We start from the raw sequence: 18891 nt of genomic DNA, 5'->3' as shown, positions 1-18891 counted from the left end.
CACACTGTCGGTGCAGTGAAATGGCCCATTGTAAAAGAGCAGACTGTGTGCGTCTGAGACATTAGCTGCTGATTTAGTGGGACATTAGCTTGATGGATGGCTAGGCAGAAAACTCCTAACAACAGTTGATTTGCATCCAGAGAAACTTGCAGCTTGAGACTGAACAATGTTAAGCTCTCTCTTAGTATTTAGTATTTAGTATTTATTTATTTATTGTCATTGTCAAGAACAATGAAATTGCGTTTGGGGCTTCCATTGTTTATGTTCTACATCTATTGAGGACTTCCACTGCACCGTTTCACAGCAGAGGAAACTCGAGACCTTACCAGTTTCAAATTGAGCAATAGCAAAGCATCTCCACTCGTTTTATCCTGCTTGACTTTATGATTGTTTGATGCAGTTGAAGTCGATTCTTTAACAGATGTATTATAAAACATTGTTTCTATCCATTGTTTAAAAGGTCAAAAAGATCTGGTTTTCCTTCATCTGTGTCTCCTTCCGTCTCTCTCGATATCACTCTCCTTCCTGTCCGTCTCTCTTTTGCTCTGAAACAAACGACAGTGCAGAATGGATGTCCCCTTCATTTGCGTCGGCGTAATGTTCTGATGAAAAATGAAGTGAAAGCATCTCCACTCGTTTTATCCTGCTTGACTTTATGATTGTTTGATGCAGTTGAAGTTGATTCTTTAACAGATGTATTATAAAACATTGTTTCTATCCATTGTTTAAAAGGTCAAAAAGGAGGGAAAGGAAAGGTGATGCACAAAGTTGCTTTGTCCATCACCCATGAAGTCCTGTTTTTTTAAGCTAGACTTGAGCTTTTTGCCTGTTGCCCTGAAGCATGTGTGTTTCTTATTGCCTGTTTTACTCTTAATAGGTCCACAACTCACAAAAACCCCCATCATGTTATAGTGAAATGAGCAGTAGTGTCTCTGTTTATCAGAGACTTTTTTTACTACAACTGCACATGTTCTTGCAATTAAAGGTTTTGCCCTTTGCTGGCCATTAGAAAATATATTGGATTACAGCACCTTGACATTGGCTTCTCTCTTCTTTTCTGCGCCAGGGACTTTGTGTATTTTCTAATATGCAGACTGTGGGCAGGTGAATGAAACCCAGTGTTGTCTGTTTGGTTTACTGTCTGCAAGGTTGCGCTAAAACGCTTGGCTGAATATCATCAAACCTGATGGAAGGGTGGAGCGCAAGCAAAGAAGTAGCCCTATGAATTTAGTACACCCGTTTCACTTTTTAAAAAATTGTTACCTACAGTATTGGCCTTGGCAAAAGACGGCATCCTCTGAATGTCCTTCTGTTTAATGCTAATTCACCCCATCAGCCTCTTTATCTGACTGCCAATGTGACTTCCATTTTCAGTTGACTGAACACATATGCATGCACACACACAGATGACATTCCCACCCTCTCGTCCCGCTTTCAGTAGCCTTCACTTTTTATTCATACACACATATATTTTTTTCTCCTTCACACAGACACATCTCTTCTTGATCTGGTTTTCCTTCATCTGTGTCTCCTTCCGTCTCTCTCGATATCACTCTCCTTCCTGTCCGTCTCTCTTTTGCTCTGAAACAAACGACAGTGCAGAATGGATGTCCCCTTCATTTGCGTCGGCATAATGTTCTGATGAAAAATGAAGTGATCCCTCCAGACAGATTAGTCATCAGCGAGGGGACCTCTGCAGGAGAGGTGTGTGGGCATGTGCGTGTGTGTGAGAGACATAAATTACTCTCCCGGAGCCCTTCTGTTTGACTATGCAATATTTCAGCATATATTATTGGAGAGCTACGATCTGTTTTTGTATTAAGATCTTTGAACCGTTGTTCAGTCCTCAATAACTAATGCTGAGCATGAACCTTGATGAACTTGAACCATCCTAGTTTATCTTTGCTCATCCATGTAGTGCAGACAGACTTTCACAGTCAGGACTCCAGCTGAAAAATGTCCCTTTTTTCCTTATGAAATGACCTTGGTCATTACCTGCTGTAGTACATCCCACTCTGGTGACACCAAAGCAATTAATAGATGGGGGCACTCTCTCTTTATACTAGCTCATCCTGGCACTGTAGAGTCGGAATTCAAGGGATTTTTGTTTCTCTTACACCAACATCACAGTAAGTGTTGCTTATTAATATGTTTAGAAAATGCCTACTGCTGGATTCAATTCTGTTGCAAACATGCTTTTAGTTGTCTGGGTTATATCATAACATGTATAGCCTTTATGGCAATCATTTGGGAAGCCTGGTTTTTATCCCATATATCTAAAAATCCTGTGAAAATTAGTTGCAGACATTTTCTAACTGGAAAAATGAAAAAAGTTTCAATTGTAAATCAGGAACCAAGTGTTAGACATTTAATTCTGTTTTTGCAATTTTAAAAGACTCTATATAATTAAAAGAAAAGAAGGGGGCAAGCAGAGTAAACATCTAAATTATTAACAAGACTGAAAGTCCACAGTACTGCCAACAGCTTTGTTAGGCTGTACTTAGGCACAGTGGTGTTTTTGAGCTAAATGGTAAATGTGTGCTGGCGTGCTTGCAGTGACAGCGGTATTCAGTCTTAATAGTTATACAGGTGTTTGGTCATAAATCAATGGAAAAGTAAAACCTTGGATCTGATTACACAAATTAAATGTCAGAGGATGATTAAAGTTATTAAAATTCACCCAAAGGGGGTCATGAATGTCTGTACCAATTTTTGGGATCTGAGTGAAATATGAAATGTGAATCTCATGATAGCGCTAGAGGAGATCGACATGCTGTAAACAAGAATCCTGGTTTCTGTAATGGGAGATGGGGGATTAGATAAATCTTACATCTTACTGGTGTCTTTGCTGTGCATACCATAAGTGGCTTTCTAATCTGCTTTTTGTAAGAATTTATGTACACGATAAAGACTTCACACTGGTGCAGTTACAGCAGAGCAGGTGAATGAATTAAAAAAGTACAAAGAGTGATGTGTCGTATTTAAAAAGAATCGGCTTTGCTGATTTAGACACGCAGTCGGGATCACATTTTCGATTCCTACAGTCAAAACTAGAAGAGCTTGTGGCGTTTCAAGGCTGATGGTGCATTTTGCATTTAAAAAAAACAATTCAAGTGTTTCAGGAAGAATAAATTCACATGTGAATTTAATATGTCATACCCAGATAACCTGTGTGATGGGATTTATATGTAGTATGTATTCGTATGTAGTATTGTTCACAAACACTTTTCTGGACACAGTACACACTACAACTTTTAAGGACAGAAATTGGGACTTCTGTGGTTGCAAAGGCATACATCTATAGGCATTTTTTGGTTTTGTTTTTTTATTTCCAAGTCTAATATTGATAAAGCAATGCTTGCTTTTCTTAAATTACTTTCAAAAATCAATAAGTTGGGTTACTTTTTGTTTGTTTGTTTGTTTGTTGAGCCAAAAATGTGCAATTAATTATTTCCTGGAGTGTTTCCTTTTTCATAGCATCTTGATTCTAATGTGGCTGCAAAAGAGGTTAAAAATACTTAATTCATGAAATTATATAGTTTATAATTGCTTTAGCAATATATGAGAACATGTCAGATTGTAGTCTGAGGTTATGGAACAAGGGTGAGAGGACCAGAGGCGACGGGCAGTCAACCCCGCTAGAGGCCAGCCACCATGGTACAAGTCGACAACAAGGTCACAGGGCTAGGGGGCACCTAGCAGAGGCCCCCTGACAAGGAGGAGGTCCAAGCTACCCTGAGCCAAAGTGGCCAATGAACACACCAGAACATCCAGTCACATAAACAAGCAACCACATCCCAGGGAGGGGTAGGAGCAGGGAGTGGTGACCATGTTCCACAGGGTCAAGGCTCAACAAGCCCCAGACCCAAGCCCAGCCACGCACACACACACCCACATACAGACCATTCACTCACTCACTCACTCTCACCCACTTTTTTCCCCAGCTCACTCAAGCAGTGTAGAATTTTACTGTGCTAAAGAAAACCTAAATTAAAATGATGACCAAGTTTCCTTACCCTCATAGAAAACATGGTTAAGTCTGTAAAGTATTTAAACATGAGCAAGCTGACACTCTCAAGCAATGTGCCCTATAAAACATTAACATAAACTGGCTCTTGTCACCTTATGCAGCAAAATGCCTTTTTTTTTTTGTTTGAATGAAAAGGAAAAAAAACAAACATCTTTAGTCAAAGTCATATTCCTCCAGGACCGGTTGCTTTTTCTAAACTGTTGCCAAGAAGCCATCTGTTGTCACTCTGCCTAAAACTAAAAGAGGAGTGTGCCAAGTAAGTTTATTAGATCAGTTTTTGTCATCTTTGATCAAAGAAGAAAAAAAATGCATGTCAAATATCTTTGCCCAATCTTCTTCTAAATGGAATTTAACATAATCTAATGTTACCCGAGTGAATTTATGCCTGAATTTGCATACAAACAGATCCAGAGAAATGGATGAGGCAGTGACACAGCTGCACACCCTGAGGACTTTTACAGGTCAACCATTACAGCACAAGAGAGGTGTAACCTTGCTCTAGAGCTAGTTAAATATATTTCACATGTCACAAATGAGGACTAGCTTGTGAACCCTAAAGCAGAGAAAGTATGTGCTGACAGTGCATTACTGGATAGCTTGTGTCTGACTCTGGCTCCCAGTTTACATAGCGATATAGAACGAAATGGCGAGGAGGGTGTCACTGTGTTACCGAATGCATTAGTTAAAATACACAAGCTAAAGTTATGTATGCATGTGGGTCAAATGAATAACTGAACTGTTTGTTACCAATATTTATCATATCTGGTACATTTCATGTTGTTCATGCTGTCTGTTTTTAGTTTTTTATATATATATATTAGGGGTGCAACGATACACAAAATTCACGGTTCGGTTCGATACTTTGGTGTCACGGTTCAATATTTTTTCGATACAAAAAAATGTTCATACCTTTTTAATTTATCATTTATTAAACTTATAAATATATATTTTAACTCAAAAGTACAGTTTTTAAATTTAATGTTGCTGAAACAAAAGTAATTTAAAAAATAAATATATCTCTGGGCTCTCAAAATTTCAAAATCCCTGGTAGCCCTTCGGGCAGGGACTCTTCAGTTTTTGGTAGCCCAAAATAAATTTAAGTAGCCCAAATAAAAAAGAGAGCAATTTTTTGATTGATGTTTTGTTTCCTTTACAATATTATACATTAAAGTATAATATTGTAAAGGAAACAAAACATTAATCAAAAAATTGTTGAAAAACAAATTACAACATTGTATAAAAATTACAATCATCAACTCAAATACTTGGTTCTAATTGAACAGAAATTTCTATGAACTTGTAAGAACTGTGTAGGACATGAATCAGTCTGTGTCAGATCCTGAATTTGAAATTTCCACTGAAGTCACGGGTAAGAGACAAGTGGAACCAAGATCTAGGCCATTTGCTTTTTGAAGTTTGCAAAGACTGCTAAATTTTGCCAGTGGTAGTTCACTCCTTACAACATAGTACGCTGTTCTAAACAGATTTTTTCAGGTTTATTTTAGTATGTTATTTGCAATTGGTGTTTGTTCTGGGAAAGATATTGCAGACTGAGCAATAATGCATTTCTTGCATTTCTCATGGGTTCTAATGGGGGCCTTTCTTAAAATGACTGGTCCCAGTAACAAAGGCGCTTGTCGACTCAGAAATCGAGAGAAAACCAACAACACACCCAGCAGAACATTATGTTATTTATTTACACGGGTGCACATAAGTGGTCCGCATGTGCGCATTCGCTGTCAAAATAAAAGACGCGCACCAGATAAGAAGTTGCAACGCGCATTTGCGTCCATATAAAAAGCACTGTTTTTGTCCGCTAGAGTGGGATTTTCACGGCACATTCCGCACTACATCTCTGTGCGTTCATCATTTGTTTGAAGCCAGCTCACCTCCTGCAACCACTTTTCCGAGAATAAGTGCTTCTTTTGTGGTTCGGACTCCTTCTGACATTTGTTTGGAGGTGGAGGAACACCAAAATAATTGCTTAAAGGAGCTTGCTTCTTCGACATCTTTAAGAGTTCTAAACAAATGTCTGTCCTCCTCCAGAAAATCTTATGTATGCAAACACGCGTTGCAACTTCATATCTTGTGTGCGTTTTTTTTTATTTTATTTTGACAGCGAATGCGCACCTGCGGACCACTTATGTGCAGCCCCGGTTATATAGCTTGTCTTGCAGCCACAGAAATTCTTTTGTCCATGAAACCATAAAGCTGCACTTTCTTTTTGCCTTATAGTCTGATTTGTCATAACTTTTCCGTTTTGTGGTAAACTTTTCTTTGGCGGTCACTTCTTCACCCTGACCCGTCTTATTTGGCTCAGCAGAACTAAAATATATATCCTGCTACTTTTACACACACACACACACACACACACACACACACACACACACACATACATACATACATAACGGTCAGCGATTCTCTGCCTGATCAACCTCTCACATGTTTAAGCTTGCTGCGGGAGATTTCACTTGTCATGTTTGCATAGTAAGCCAACGATTGATAAAACGATGTCAGAGGAATTGGTGCGCAAATTATCATCACTCACCAATCAGTACTGTCGCTCTCTATACACAGTTTGCGCGATTGCAAAGTGAAAGCAAACAACAAGCGCAAATTCAAACGCGATTTCAACATGTCACATATTGACAGTGGCTCATCGATGCCAATGACATAATTATCCAGCTACATTTCCGAAAGAATGCAAAAGCATTGACATATATTTTTCCTTCCTACAATCCGGTTGTTCAGTGATGACGCAACGAATCCTACTTCCGGGCCTAAAGTAGTCTGCGTTTAATATGGCTTTTGTGTTGTTAACATGTTTAATGTTATGTATTTTCTTCTATTTGATCTCAAAAAGCTCCTAAAACAGTCAGTGATCACTGTTGACCTCCCTCGGCTTTTATTACCACTAATCATTTATTTAAGCTCAGTTTTTAAAACCTTAGGATGTAGCTACAGCTAGGGCTGCTCAATTAATCGAATTTTAATCACGATTACGATCTGGGCTTTCAACGATCATTAAAAATGACTGAGCCGATTATTAGCCCCTCCCTCATTTATCCGCGACACCTTAAAGGCCGGTCCGTGAAAATATTGTCGGGCATAAACCGGTCCGTGGCGCAAAAAAGGTTGGAGACCGCTGATTAAGAGGACCCGAGGGAAGCTCGGAAAGCTAAGCAGAAGTTATTTGGAGAGTGACTGCCGTTGGTTGAAAAGAGAGTTTAAAAAAAAAAAACTTCAGTGGTGTTGCACACTATTTTATATTATTTTTTAAAGTCATTGTTAACCCTTTAAAGCCGGTCAGAGCAGCACGCTCCGTTTTGCGTAACTATTTTTAAATCCCTGTAGAACCTGAACTGTGTAAGCTAGCGCAATAATTTGTTTTGCATATGAAACCGGAGGAGTTGTACTTACATCTGATGCCATCAGCTTGTCCTCGGTCATGGTTTCGTTCCACATATAGCTTTGCAAAAATTGCATAAAAAGCGCTTGCAGGAACAAAAACATAATATTCCAGAAACACGCTTTGCCGATCCATCAGCTGTTCGTAACACTTCCCACAGTGAAATGATGCACCTGCTGTTTTCTTTGCAAATTTGCATCATAGGATTGTTTTTTGTTTTTCCTGCAATATATAAAAATTGCTGTATCTCCAAAATAAAACTATGAAGACACTCAAAATAAATTTCCTGTGGTGGGAAACTATTTTTTGCAACTTTATTGTATTTAAAGTTTTGAGGGATAAACCTCTTAAATTTCTCCAAGTAGAAATATATGTAAACAAAACAAAAGCGATTTTCAATTTTTTTTTGTAGTTTATTGCACTTTTTTGCAATTTATGTAATTACTATGGACTTAATGCATACATATTATTAAAATATGGGCTATAACAGTTGTATTGATGTATAGCAACTTGAAATGCTCCCACAAATGGCACTACAGCATGTAAAAAAAATAATATGAGCTCTGGTGGACTTGGTTCTATAGTAGGTCTTAAAGGGTTAAATAAATATCGTCAAATAATCGTGATCTCAATTTCAGTGAAAATAATCGTGATTATCATTTTTGCCATAATCGAGCAGCCCTAGCTACAGCCCAGCCCATGCAGCAGTATATGAATGACTAACCTCGTATTGTGGATGGATTATCTCAGTTGTTCTCCTGGCTGAAGTTTGGTCCTTTTACAGCATCCTGCCATGCGATTACATTTGTTCCTGACCACCGAGAACACTCACGTTAACTTTTATCGAGTGGAAAAAAAGTTAGCTTGTTTATATTATGCTAACATAGCTGTCTCTCTAGCGGTCACGTAGCACATCATTATATACCAGCTAGCCCAACTTCAGTAACCCTACAAACGCCACTGTTTAGTTTTCTGTCTTCATTTATGCTGGAAGTGATAGCAGAGCTGTATGTTTTAATTTGTTTCCAAAACCCTGTAGTCAGGACATGCTATATTGTATTTAGATAGAAGCTAGCGAGCTAACTCCCTGCTAACTTCTAACTCCGTTAAATGTCATAAATTCGGTTTTCATGGATGCCTGGATGTTAAACTCAATTGTTACACCTGGTAGAGCAGAACGCTGATCATTTTATTAAAGATGAAAGACTTTAGACAGTTTTTCAACTCTCAGTAATGCCATAGTGATCGTTTGATATATGGACCTGCAGCAGAGTTTAGGTCCAGACACGGCTAGTGACGTCAGACTGAACAATCGGATAGCCCGACGCAGGGCAGAGATAGATTTTGGTAGCCCGACTGGAAAAATCGCTAGCCCCGGGACGTCGGGCTAGTGATATTGCAAGCCCTGTATCTGGATTGAGGAATCACTCATCTTTGGAAAAGAGAGTTTATTACAGAGAAATGGCTCTTTCCCAAATAAAAGCTATACTATACGCTTCTTCTGGGCTATATTCTCAGCAGCATATTGTAGCGGGTCAGGGCTGTTCTGTTTGTACAGTTATGTTTTGTTTATGTTGCCATAGTGACGGGTGACGCCCTCTCGCTGCAACGGTGTGTCCTTCCTGGGTCAGAGGGCGCCCTGTGTGTTGTTGTTGTTGCTGTGTGGTTGCCGTGCTGAGCAGTTAGCTAGCGGCAGTGTTCTTCTGCAGATGTCAATAAACGGCTGTGCTCCCTGGCTAGCTCACGGGAAGCAAGACCAAACGACACCTCCGTCTCCTCCTTGTCTGAGCTCGCCACAATATTAAACATATCAGGTCCCCATAAGGAGAATCATGTGCTAACGGCTGTCTAAATGACTCGGGTAAAGTTTGTAGCATGCATGTGTAACAGTGTTTATGTGGTATTATTCCACTTGCCACAAATATCAGTGTAATGGGGAAACAGCGCCCCCCCCCCCCCCCCCCCCCCCCCCCCCCCCGTGTGGCTGGTTAGGTGAGGCTGGCTGCAGTAATCGCTGCCAGTCTGCCGTAGCCATATGAGAGGTGAGTTGTATTGTTCCGCACACAATATAGCTAAGTAGTACAGACACATAAAACATGTTTGATTAGCTGACGAGCACCGAGTGTAATAAGTGCTTAGTGGACACATGTCCAACACCAGTTTTATGTACTTTTGTCTTATGTACTAAAGCGGAATGCTAATGAGATGTTCTGCCGTAGTGTGCTGTGCGGAGTGGTGTATGGCGAGCCTGTGTACTGATAATACACCGTTGTTTCCATTCAGGTACATCATTTGTTGTTGCTGTTATTTTATTGTATATTAGAAATTGTAATATTGCTGCAGTAATCGCTGCCAGTCTGCCGTAGCCAAACGAGAGTGTGCTGTGCGGAGTGGTGTGTGGCGAGCCTGTGCACTGATAATACACTGTTGTTTCCATTCAGGAAATAAAGTGGTAACGATCGATCAGAGACTCCTTGTCTTTTTAAAAACACTACACAACGCAGAGTCGAGGAGTCTGTTTGGGCCGAACTGTTGCAGCGGGATGAAGCAGAAACCGGTTACACATGCTTGTTGTTTTTGTCTGCTTCCACTTGTCTTTGAACCAGGATGATGTCGGCGTAAATGTGCAGTCATATTCGTTGTGTTCCCACTAGTGCTGTCAGCGTTAATCTCGTTGAAATGACGTTAACGCCACAACACGGCAAATGTCCGTTAACGAGCTACCCCTGATCACCCCGTGCATGAGGCTAGACGGCCAACACGTTAACGAGCTAACTGCGCTAACACACTAGTTCCCACCCATGTAATTGAGCATTGCGTGGCACATCCAATGACGTCTTATCAATCGCTAACTGCTCAGCGCGGCAACCGTACAGCAACAACAACACACAGGGCGCCCTCTGACCCCGGAAGGACACACCGTGGCAGCGAGAGGGCGTCACCCGTCACTATGGCAACATAAACAAAACATAACTGTACAAACAGAACCCCGAACAGCCCTGACCCGCTATACATAGCCCCCAACTAAGGGGTCAGTCGTCCCCGACGACCCCATTACCCCACACAAAGTCCTGCAAATGCCCAGGTGCCTTCATGAGTGCAACGATCGATATTGAACAGTGCTTTTTACGTTCGGTATGCACATGTATGAACAATACAAAATTTGTAATTTATTTTATCAACTTTCCTTCTGACGATGCTGTCTGTGTTGAGCGCTCAGTGAATCTGCGTTCGACTACTCCGCCTAGGCTGCACTGTCGATCGCAGATCCACTGAGCGCTCAACACAGACAGCATCAAGAAGGAAGAGCGCAGGGCAAGCTAGCAAGACAGAAGTTAAGCTCTCCTTGCAACATGGAAAATTTAACCTCCCCCACCCTCATTCAGATCTGGCGTTTGGAATTATTTTGGTTTTCATGTGACGTATGACCCTGAAGGTAAGCGAGTCATGGACTAAAGTAAAACAGTATGTTGGATGTGCCACGCAATGCTCAATTACATGGGTGGGAGCTAGTGTGTTAGCACAGTTAGCTCGTTAACGTGTTGGCCGTCTAGCCCCACGCACTGGGTGATCAGGGGTAGCTCGTTAACGGACATTTGCCATGTTGTGGCGTTAACGTCATTTCAACGAGATTAACGCTGACAGCACTAGTGGGAACACAACGAATATGACTGCACATTTATGCCGACATCATCCTAGTACAAAGACAAGTGGAAGCAGACAAAAACAACAAGCATGCATGCTACAAACTTTACCCGAGTCATTTAGACAGCCATTAGCACATGATTCTCCTTATGGGGACCTGATATGTTTAATATTGTGGCGAGCTCAGACAAGGAGGAGACGGAGGTGTTGTTTGGTCTTGCTTCCCGTGAGCTAGCCAGGGAGCACAGCCGTTTATTGACATTGCAGAAGAACACTGCCGCTAGCTAACTGCTCAGCGCAGCAACCGCACAGCAGCAACAACAACACACAGGGCGCCCTCTGACCCAGGAAGGACACACCGTTGCAGCGAGAGGGCGTCACCCGTCACTATGGCAACATAAACAAAACATAACTGTACAAACAGAACAGCCCTGACCCGCTACAATATGCTGCTGAGAATATAGCCCAGAAGAAGCATATAGTATAGCTTTTATTTGGGAAAGAGCCATTTCTCTGTAATAAACTCTCTTTTCCAAAGATGAGTGATTCCTCAATCCAGATACAGGGCTTGCAATATCACTAGCCCGACGTCCCGGGGCTAGCGATTTTTCCAGTCAGGCTACCAAAATCTATCTCTGCCCTGCATCGGGCTATCCGATTGTTCAGTCTGACGTCACTAGCCGTGTCTGGACCTAAACTCTGCTGCAGGTCCATATATCAAACGATCACTATGGCATTACTGAGAGTTGAAAAACTGTCTAAAGTCTTTCATCTTTAATAAAATGATCAGCGTTCTGCTCTACCAGGTGTAACAATTGAGTTTAACATCCAGGCATCCATGAAAACGGAATTTATGACGTTTAACGGAGTTAGAAGTTAGCAGGGAGTTAGCTCGCTAGCTTCTATCTAAATACAATATAGCATGTCCTGACTACAGGGTTTTGGAAACAAATTAAAACATACAGCTCTGCTATCACTTCCAGCATAAATGAAGACAGAAAACTAAACAGTGACGTTTGTAGGGTTACTGAAGTTTGGCTAGCTGGTATTTAATGATGTGCTACATGACCGCTAGGGAGACGGCTATGTTAGCATAATATAAACAAGCTAACTTTTTTCCCACTCGATAAAAGTTAACGTGAGTGTTCTCGGTGGTCAGGAACAAATGTAATCGCATGGCAGGATGCTGTAAAAGGACCAAACTTCAGCCAGGAGAACAACTGAGATAATCCATCCACAATACGAGGTTAGTCATTCATATACTGCTGCATGGGCTGGGCTGTAGCTACATCCTAAGGTTTTAAAAACTGAGCTTAAATAAATGATTAGTGGTAATAAAAGCCGAGGGAGGTCAACAGTGATCACTGACTGTTTTAGGAGCTTTTTGAGATCAAATAGAAGAAAATACATAACATTAAACATGTTAACAACACAAAAGCCATATTGCAGACTACTTTAGACCCGGAAGTGGGATTCGTTGCGTCATCACTGAACAACCGGATTGTAGGAAGGAAAAATATATGTCAATGCTTTTGCATTCTTTCGGAAATGTAGCTGGATAATTATGTCATTGGCATCGATGAGCCACTGTCAATATGTGACATGTTGAAATCGCGTTTGAATTTGCGCTTGTTGTTTGCTTTCACTTTGCAATCGCGCAAACTGTGTATAGAGAGCGACAGTACTGATTGGTGAGTGATGATAATTTGCGCACCAATTCCTCTGACATCGTTTTATCGTTGGCTTACTATGCAAACATGACAAGTGAAATCTCCCGCAGCAAGCTTAAACATGTGAGAGGTTGATCGCGCAGAGAATCGCTTACCGTTGTGTGTGTGTGTGTGTGTGTGTAAAAGCAGCAGGATATATATTTTAGTTCTGCTGAGCCAAATAAGACAGGTCAGGGTGAAGAAGTGACAGCCAAAGAAAAGTTTACCACAAAACAGAAAAGTTATGACAAATCAGACTATAAGGCAAAAAGAAAGTGCAGCTTTATGGTTTCATGGACAAATGACTTTCTGGTGGCTGCAGATAGGGGTGATTGCTCAGTTCTTGTTCTGTTTAACCTTAGTTCAGCCTTCAGTACCGTTGATAATCAAATCTTAATCCACCGCTTAAATCACATGATAGGGATGTCTAGCTCCATCTTGGGGTTGTTCAGTTCATTTCTGCGAGTAGAACACTTTTGATGTCAGTGGGAAACTTTTGGTCAGCTGTAGCTAGATTATCATGCAGCGTTCCGCAAGGCTCTATCTTAAGTCCCTTGTTGTTTAACTGGTATATTGTGCCACAAGGCCATATTATAATTAGTTTGAAATCCATTTCCTATCATCTGTATGCAGATGATATTCAACTGTACCATTATTCCAAACCTTATAGTTAGATAAACTATCCATTCTAATGGAACTTCTTAAGGAAATTAATGGTTGGATGAGTGTTAAATTTTTGCTCCAGAGAGCATTAAGCCCCAGACTAGACATCATTTGGGATCTTTCTCATCCACTGTAAAAGCTACAGCTTCAAATTTTGGGTTAATTTTTAATCAATTTTTGACTTTTCATGTTTACATCAAGTCTATGACCTTCTATTGCTTTCTTTACTTAAGAAATATCGCTAAACTCAGGACTGTTGTCTCTAAAGGTAAATTGGAGATGCTTTTTTATGCCTTCATTGCCTCATGATTATAATATTGAAGGCTTCTTTAAATTGCCTTCAAGCTGTCCAAAATGCTGCTGCAAGGCTTTTAACTCACACTCACAAATTCTCACATATCACCCCATTGTTAAAGAGTCTGCGCCAGCTTCCATTTAGTTTCAGATCTCAATTTAAAATCTTGACTCTTACTTTCATGGCCTGATGTGGAGAGGCCCCCACTTACATCATCTTCTACATCATGCTTCTTCCTTCGATCTGCTGATAGTGGTCTTCTGGTGATTCCACGTACCGATCTAAAAAATAAATGGGATTTTGCCTTTCAAACATTTGTGCCAAAACTATGGAGCAGTTTACCTCTCTCTCTTTGCACCCTTGACTCTGTGTCTTCTTTTAAAAAAAACAAAAACAAAAAACAGCTGAAAATGCATCTATCCAGATCTATCAGGCATTTGAATAATATTTTTGTGTATTATAGTTTTTTTTTATTCAGTTGTATTTTAATATTGTAAGAATCTATTGAAGTGCATTACAATCTTAAAAAGTACTTATTCCTTAACAGTAAAACATATGAAAAGTGTCACAGTCATTGGTAACGTGGTGATTCTCTGCAACAATTGCTCACAAGTGCAGAATTTCTTTAAGTTGTAAAACTCTGGTTGCCCACTCTCCTTAGATTGCTGCAGCTATTTTGGATTTTTTTATATATAAATTTATAGCCTTTTTTTAAGGCTTGCTGCTGGGTTTGCTCTGGGCTCCTCTATATGACGCTGAAGCTGGGAGGTCCACTATTCCCCCGCCCCTGACATTGAAGCTGTGAGGCGCATAGTGCTCTCTCTCTCATCTTATACTTATTTATTACATTTATCTGATTTGTTTATTGCGCTTTAAACAGAATCTTATGGGGGGGGGGGGGTTGTTTTTGTTTTTTTAAATTTCATTTTTGTATTTTCCAACTGGTAATTTTACTCTGTTGATTCTTGATTTACCACCTAATTCATCAGTTAGAACGAGATGCTTTTGATATTCGTAACAAAGAGCTGCAGGAGAATACTTTACAGCCTAGAAAACAGGCGCTTTCTTCACTGGCCTTTCAACTACTTAGCTGTGAGCAGATGACATTTCCAGTTTTGCAACTATTAACCCACCACTTCTTCTGTCTGTCTCTATCTTTTTTGTGTCTTTTTAGTCAAGACAACTATTTTGAACTACCAGAGTCCCACCACTGGTCTGTTCCCAGTAAAAACATGCTCTACCTGCAAAGAGGCAAAGGTCCGGGACTCTCTGTACTGTGCTGCCAGTGCCTGGGCCTTGGCAATGGCATATCGGTTAGTATGCAAAATGCACACGCATGCAAAATAAACTGTGTAATATATGTTTGTTTATAAGTATGCAATATGTCTTTTTCCAAAATTTGTGTGGACTTAGGAAGCTGGCACCTTAGCTGTGTGCTAAAGATAGTGCTTTTTACCTAAAATTGAGTTACAAAACTCATAGAAAGCTCAACTTGACCAAAGCTGTTTGGCAGATTACCAACATGTACGTGTTTGTGGGTGAGTGTGGCTCCAAGATAAGCCCAGTTGTACTAACAAGTGCACACAATCCTTGAAATTATTTGAAAATATGTCTTTTCACACACCCAACCCAACAAGCTAGAGGTTGCAGGGTCTGTAATTGGTGCAATCATAGAATATGGGTAAACAGCTAGTGATCTGTACAAGTTAAAAACTTAGAACTCATGTTTATGTTCAGTTAGACTTTTTAAAGAACTCTTCGATTACTGTTGTGAGAGTATCTCAGACTGAAATCTAAATTCATGGTGAGTAGTGGAGGCGGAGGTCATAAACACAGATGGTTATTGCAGTGAGTCCAGTTTCTTGTGGGCAGAGGTCTTTCTTGCTGTTATATAGTGATAGATGGTTGCAGCATGTTGTGCTTCTGAATATGCCACTGACCCATAAACTCAGGAGTAGCTGAAAAACCAGTCCTATGTATTGCCTTTTTTCAGCATCACAGCAACGCTGGTGTAAAAGAAATACTAAAATAGATGGACAGCTCAGTTTGTTGGGCATTATATGAAAGCTGACCAAAAAGCCCCAGTTAGTTTCACAGGTTTTTTTCCCTGCTCTCTTCGTTTTCATGCTTACTGATCCTCATCTTTAATCTGCCTCTGTCATTTGGAGGCTTTGCTTTTTAACCACATAGGGGTTATTACTTCTAGAAGAACATTTCAAAATTTCACTGGGGCCACCAAACCCCTTTATCAATGTTCCCCTGTGTTGATGCCCAAATTCCTCTTAAGGAAAGAGCACTTCCACAAAATGAGCTTGTAACAGGGCACAGAAGAAGGGTGGGGGCAAAAAGATAAAGAGGAAGGAGGCAGAATTGGAAAGGGGAGGTATACGAGAAGAAAGAGTGAAAGTGGAGATGCGGGAGTGGTAGAGGGGAGATTTAAGCTGGTCAGGGTTCGCAATAGAGAAGAAGAAGTGGAAGATGGCGAGAGAGGCAGAGAGGAAACTAGATGGAGGGGGAAGACGGAGGAAAGAGCGGGGTAAAAATAGAGTGTACTGCAGTGATGTGACCAGAGGCAGATCCCAGTCATCAGTCATGGCTGCCTCCTATTAGAATTGTCACTGGGATTTAATTAAGATGATTCTCATCTGACAGGCTTGGATAGTGCCATTACTTACTTCACACCCAGATGCTGTGTGTGTTTGAGTATGTGTGTGTGAGATTCAATGACAAGACTGGCAGTTGGAGTTACCACAAACTTCTATTTTAAGGAAACATGATAGCTTTTATCTGCAGCTTTGCCTACTCACTTTTCTATTTGTTATATACATTTTCTTGTTAATGACACTGGGTAGCTCTAGTGAAAATTTCCTCTCACTAACAAGTCCATGCAGTCAGTTTTGATGCACGGGGTCATGTCTTGAAGGCAGTCATTAATGCATTGTGTACCTTGTAAATTTTAAACAAGTATAACATCAGTGGCTTAGCTTTCCTTTGTTGTTAGCCAGAGTCATTACTAGCTTGACCTTTGTCAAACACATCTGACATCTGCCAGCCTCAGAAAGAATGAGCTGATTCGCACTGTGGTCGCTGCAACCAAGGAACAAAGTGGCATTTTACTACCAGTATTCATTTCAGGACTTTCAAAACTTTTCTTTTCTATACCTAACAGATTTAATTTAAAGCTGATTTGTTTCCCCACAATTTGAATGCATTTTTCTATAGTGCATTCATTCATGTTTTTGTTAATTTGCATTCACTATTAAATGTAAATTGTGTAAATTGTTAAGAGCTTCTGTTGGTTTATCAGCACTGATGACTAATATACTTCAAAGTCAGTACTACGTGTGGGAAAGTCTAAAGAGCAAAAAAAAATCGCAGTATGATCATTATTTCATAGCTATGGGTGACTGAAACAGCCAGAGAACCATTGTATTTAGTCTTGGGTTAAGCAGTTTGATCTTCACAGCAGTCCTGGCCAACTGACAGCTTTAACGGAACAAATGATTGACCATTACTACTCTTCCAGTCCTCATCAGATCAGGATTTGTGTTGTCCATGTCAAAATCACATGGTAGTTCTCTGTATCACAATAATATTTAGGATGGATCCACAATCCTATTGATGAAATATGGGCTAGGCAAACATTTCTAGCTTTATGAATGCAAAAGTTTGGCTTGATCTGGGTTATGTCAACCTAAACCTGATTCATTTTTTTATTTTTTATCTTTCTTACCCCAAAAAGGGTTCAGCAGGTTATTTATTATTTGTTATTTGCTTAAACCTGGGAACAAAATGGCTTGACCAAAAGGTAGTAAGGAATTAAAGACTTAATATTTAGCATTATTTATTTATTATTTATTAAGCTGGTTCTGATGTTCTGCTTCTCTTTCACTCATATTTTATTTGAATAAAATAACAGTTCAGACAGTTCTACAATGTGTCTAATCTTCTGACTACTTGGACTTTTTTTTTCCTCGGAAAACTTGTCCTTCATATTAAGTTGTGAGATCTCTGCTGTTATTTTCGGACATTTAAGGAGTAAGAATACTGACCAAAAGACCAACTGTGACTCCAGTTAGTAATATTTGCCATTTTTAAAACAAAAGGAGTTGCTGTAGGTGACAGTTTGTCTTCATGTGTTCGGCCTTTGTTCCTTGCCCTTCAGACGCATTGATGATGACATGGGACGAACTCACGAGTTGGAGCATTCTGCCATCAAGTGCATGAGAGGAATTCTCTACTGTTACATGAGACAGGCCGATAAGGTGAGTGTTTCATCCTGGCTCAGTACAGCTTCTGCATGTTTGCATAAAAACACCCCCGAAATTACACACTGCGTTGCAGATCAAAGGTATATTCCTGCTCATCAAAGCCTCTTAGTGCTACAGCCTTGGACACATCTGGTTCCTCTTTCATATCACAACAAATAACAAAAGGAGCCAGTTGATATAGTCCTGAGGGCTTAATAACCAGCAGTCTCCTAATTTCCAATGACTTTTGCTCCGAAGGAGGAAAATTTCACGCCACCTCTACTGAAAACTGATGAATGTGTAGAGTAGGCTGTGAATGAGGAAAAAAATGGCAAACCATGTTATGTATTCAAAGAAAAGCCAGATATGTCTCCTGAATATTTTTTTTTTCCCTCGTTGAGCATATTTTTTTAATAGAGCAGCCTGCTGCGTCCCTGTGTATCTGCACGTATATGGTGTGCACCGTTGAAAGGCATCCTCTTTCATCTTGCCTCGACCTTGACGATCCAATTTAGGGGAGAGAGTTTCTCTGTCTTAATTACAAAGCTGCGTTTACACAGTTAATTACACAGAACAGCTTTTGTTATGGCCCCGTCACCAACGCTTACGAAGTACATGGCATTTTTTATGGAAACTGTGACATGGGGGCACTGCAGGGCAAATATCACAGAGCAAATACAGCAGCTGTGCCCCACTGATTAGATAAGATAGTGTATGAGGAAGAAAGGATATCTTTTATTTAACAATTACACTTTTCTTAAAGGAAAAGATTCTACTTTTGCCATTGATAAACAAATGAGGTGGCTGTTTATGTTTATTTAAAGCAGCTCTGTTCGTACTGAATACAAAGGTATACCGAAACATTTAGAGATTACTGATGATAACAATGA

The 18891-nt window shown here is 40.2% G+C and overlaps 1 protein-coding gene across 3 annotated transcripts in view; it reads left to right on the top strand.

Annotated features, from left to right (window-relative positions):
* The window catches only part of phkb (phosphorylase kinase, beta), a 101708-nt gene that overhangs the window by 11109 nt on the left and 71708 nt on the right, over nt 1-18891 (top strand). For all 3 annotated transcript variants that reach the window (XM_085292197.1, XM_085292280.1, XM_085292369.1), the window contains 2 exons: nt 14926-15064; nt 17917-18016. In XM_085292197.1, coding sequence (XP_085148323.1) covers nt 14926-15064; nt 17917-18016 — 239 coding nt within the window. The remainder of the gene's footprint in view (nt 1-14925; nt 15065-17916; nt 18017-18891) is intronic.

The sequence above is a fragment of the Mchenga conophoros genome, linkage group LG1 (assembly GCF_057382185.1).
Source record: "Mchenga conophoros isolate Kocher_MC1m ecotype Shallow Benthic linkage group LG1, M_conophoros_male_GT1.1, whole genome shotgun sequence".
In the NCBI taxonomy this organism is placed as follows: Eukaryota; Metazoa; Chordata; class Actinopteri; order Cichliformes; family Cichlidae; genus Mchenga; species Mchenga conophoros.
This window is presented reverse-complemented; position numbering and strand designations above follow the sequence as displayed.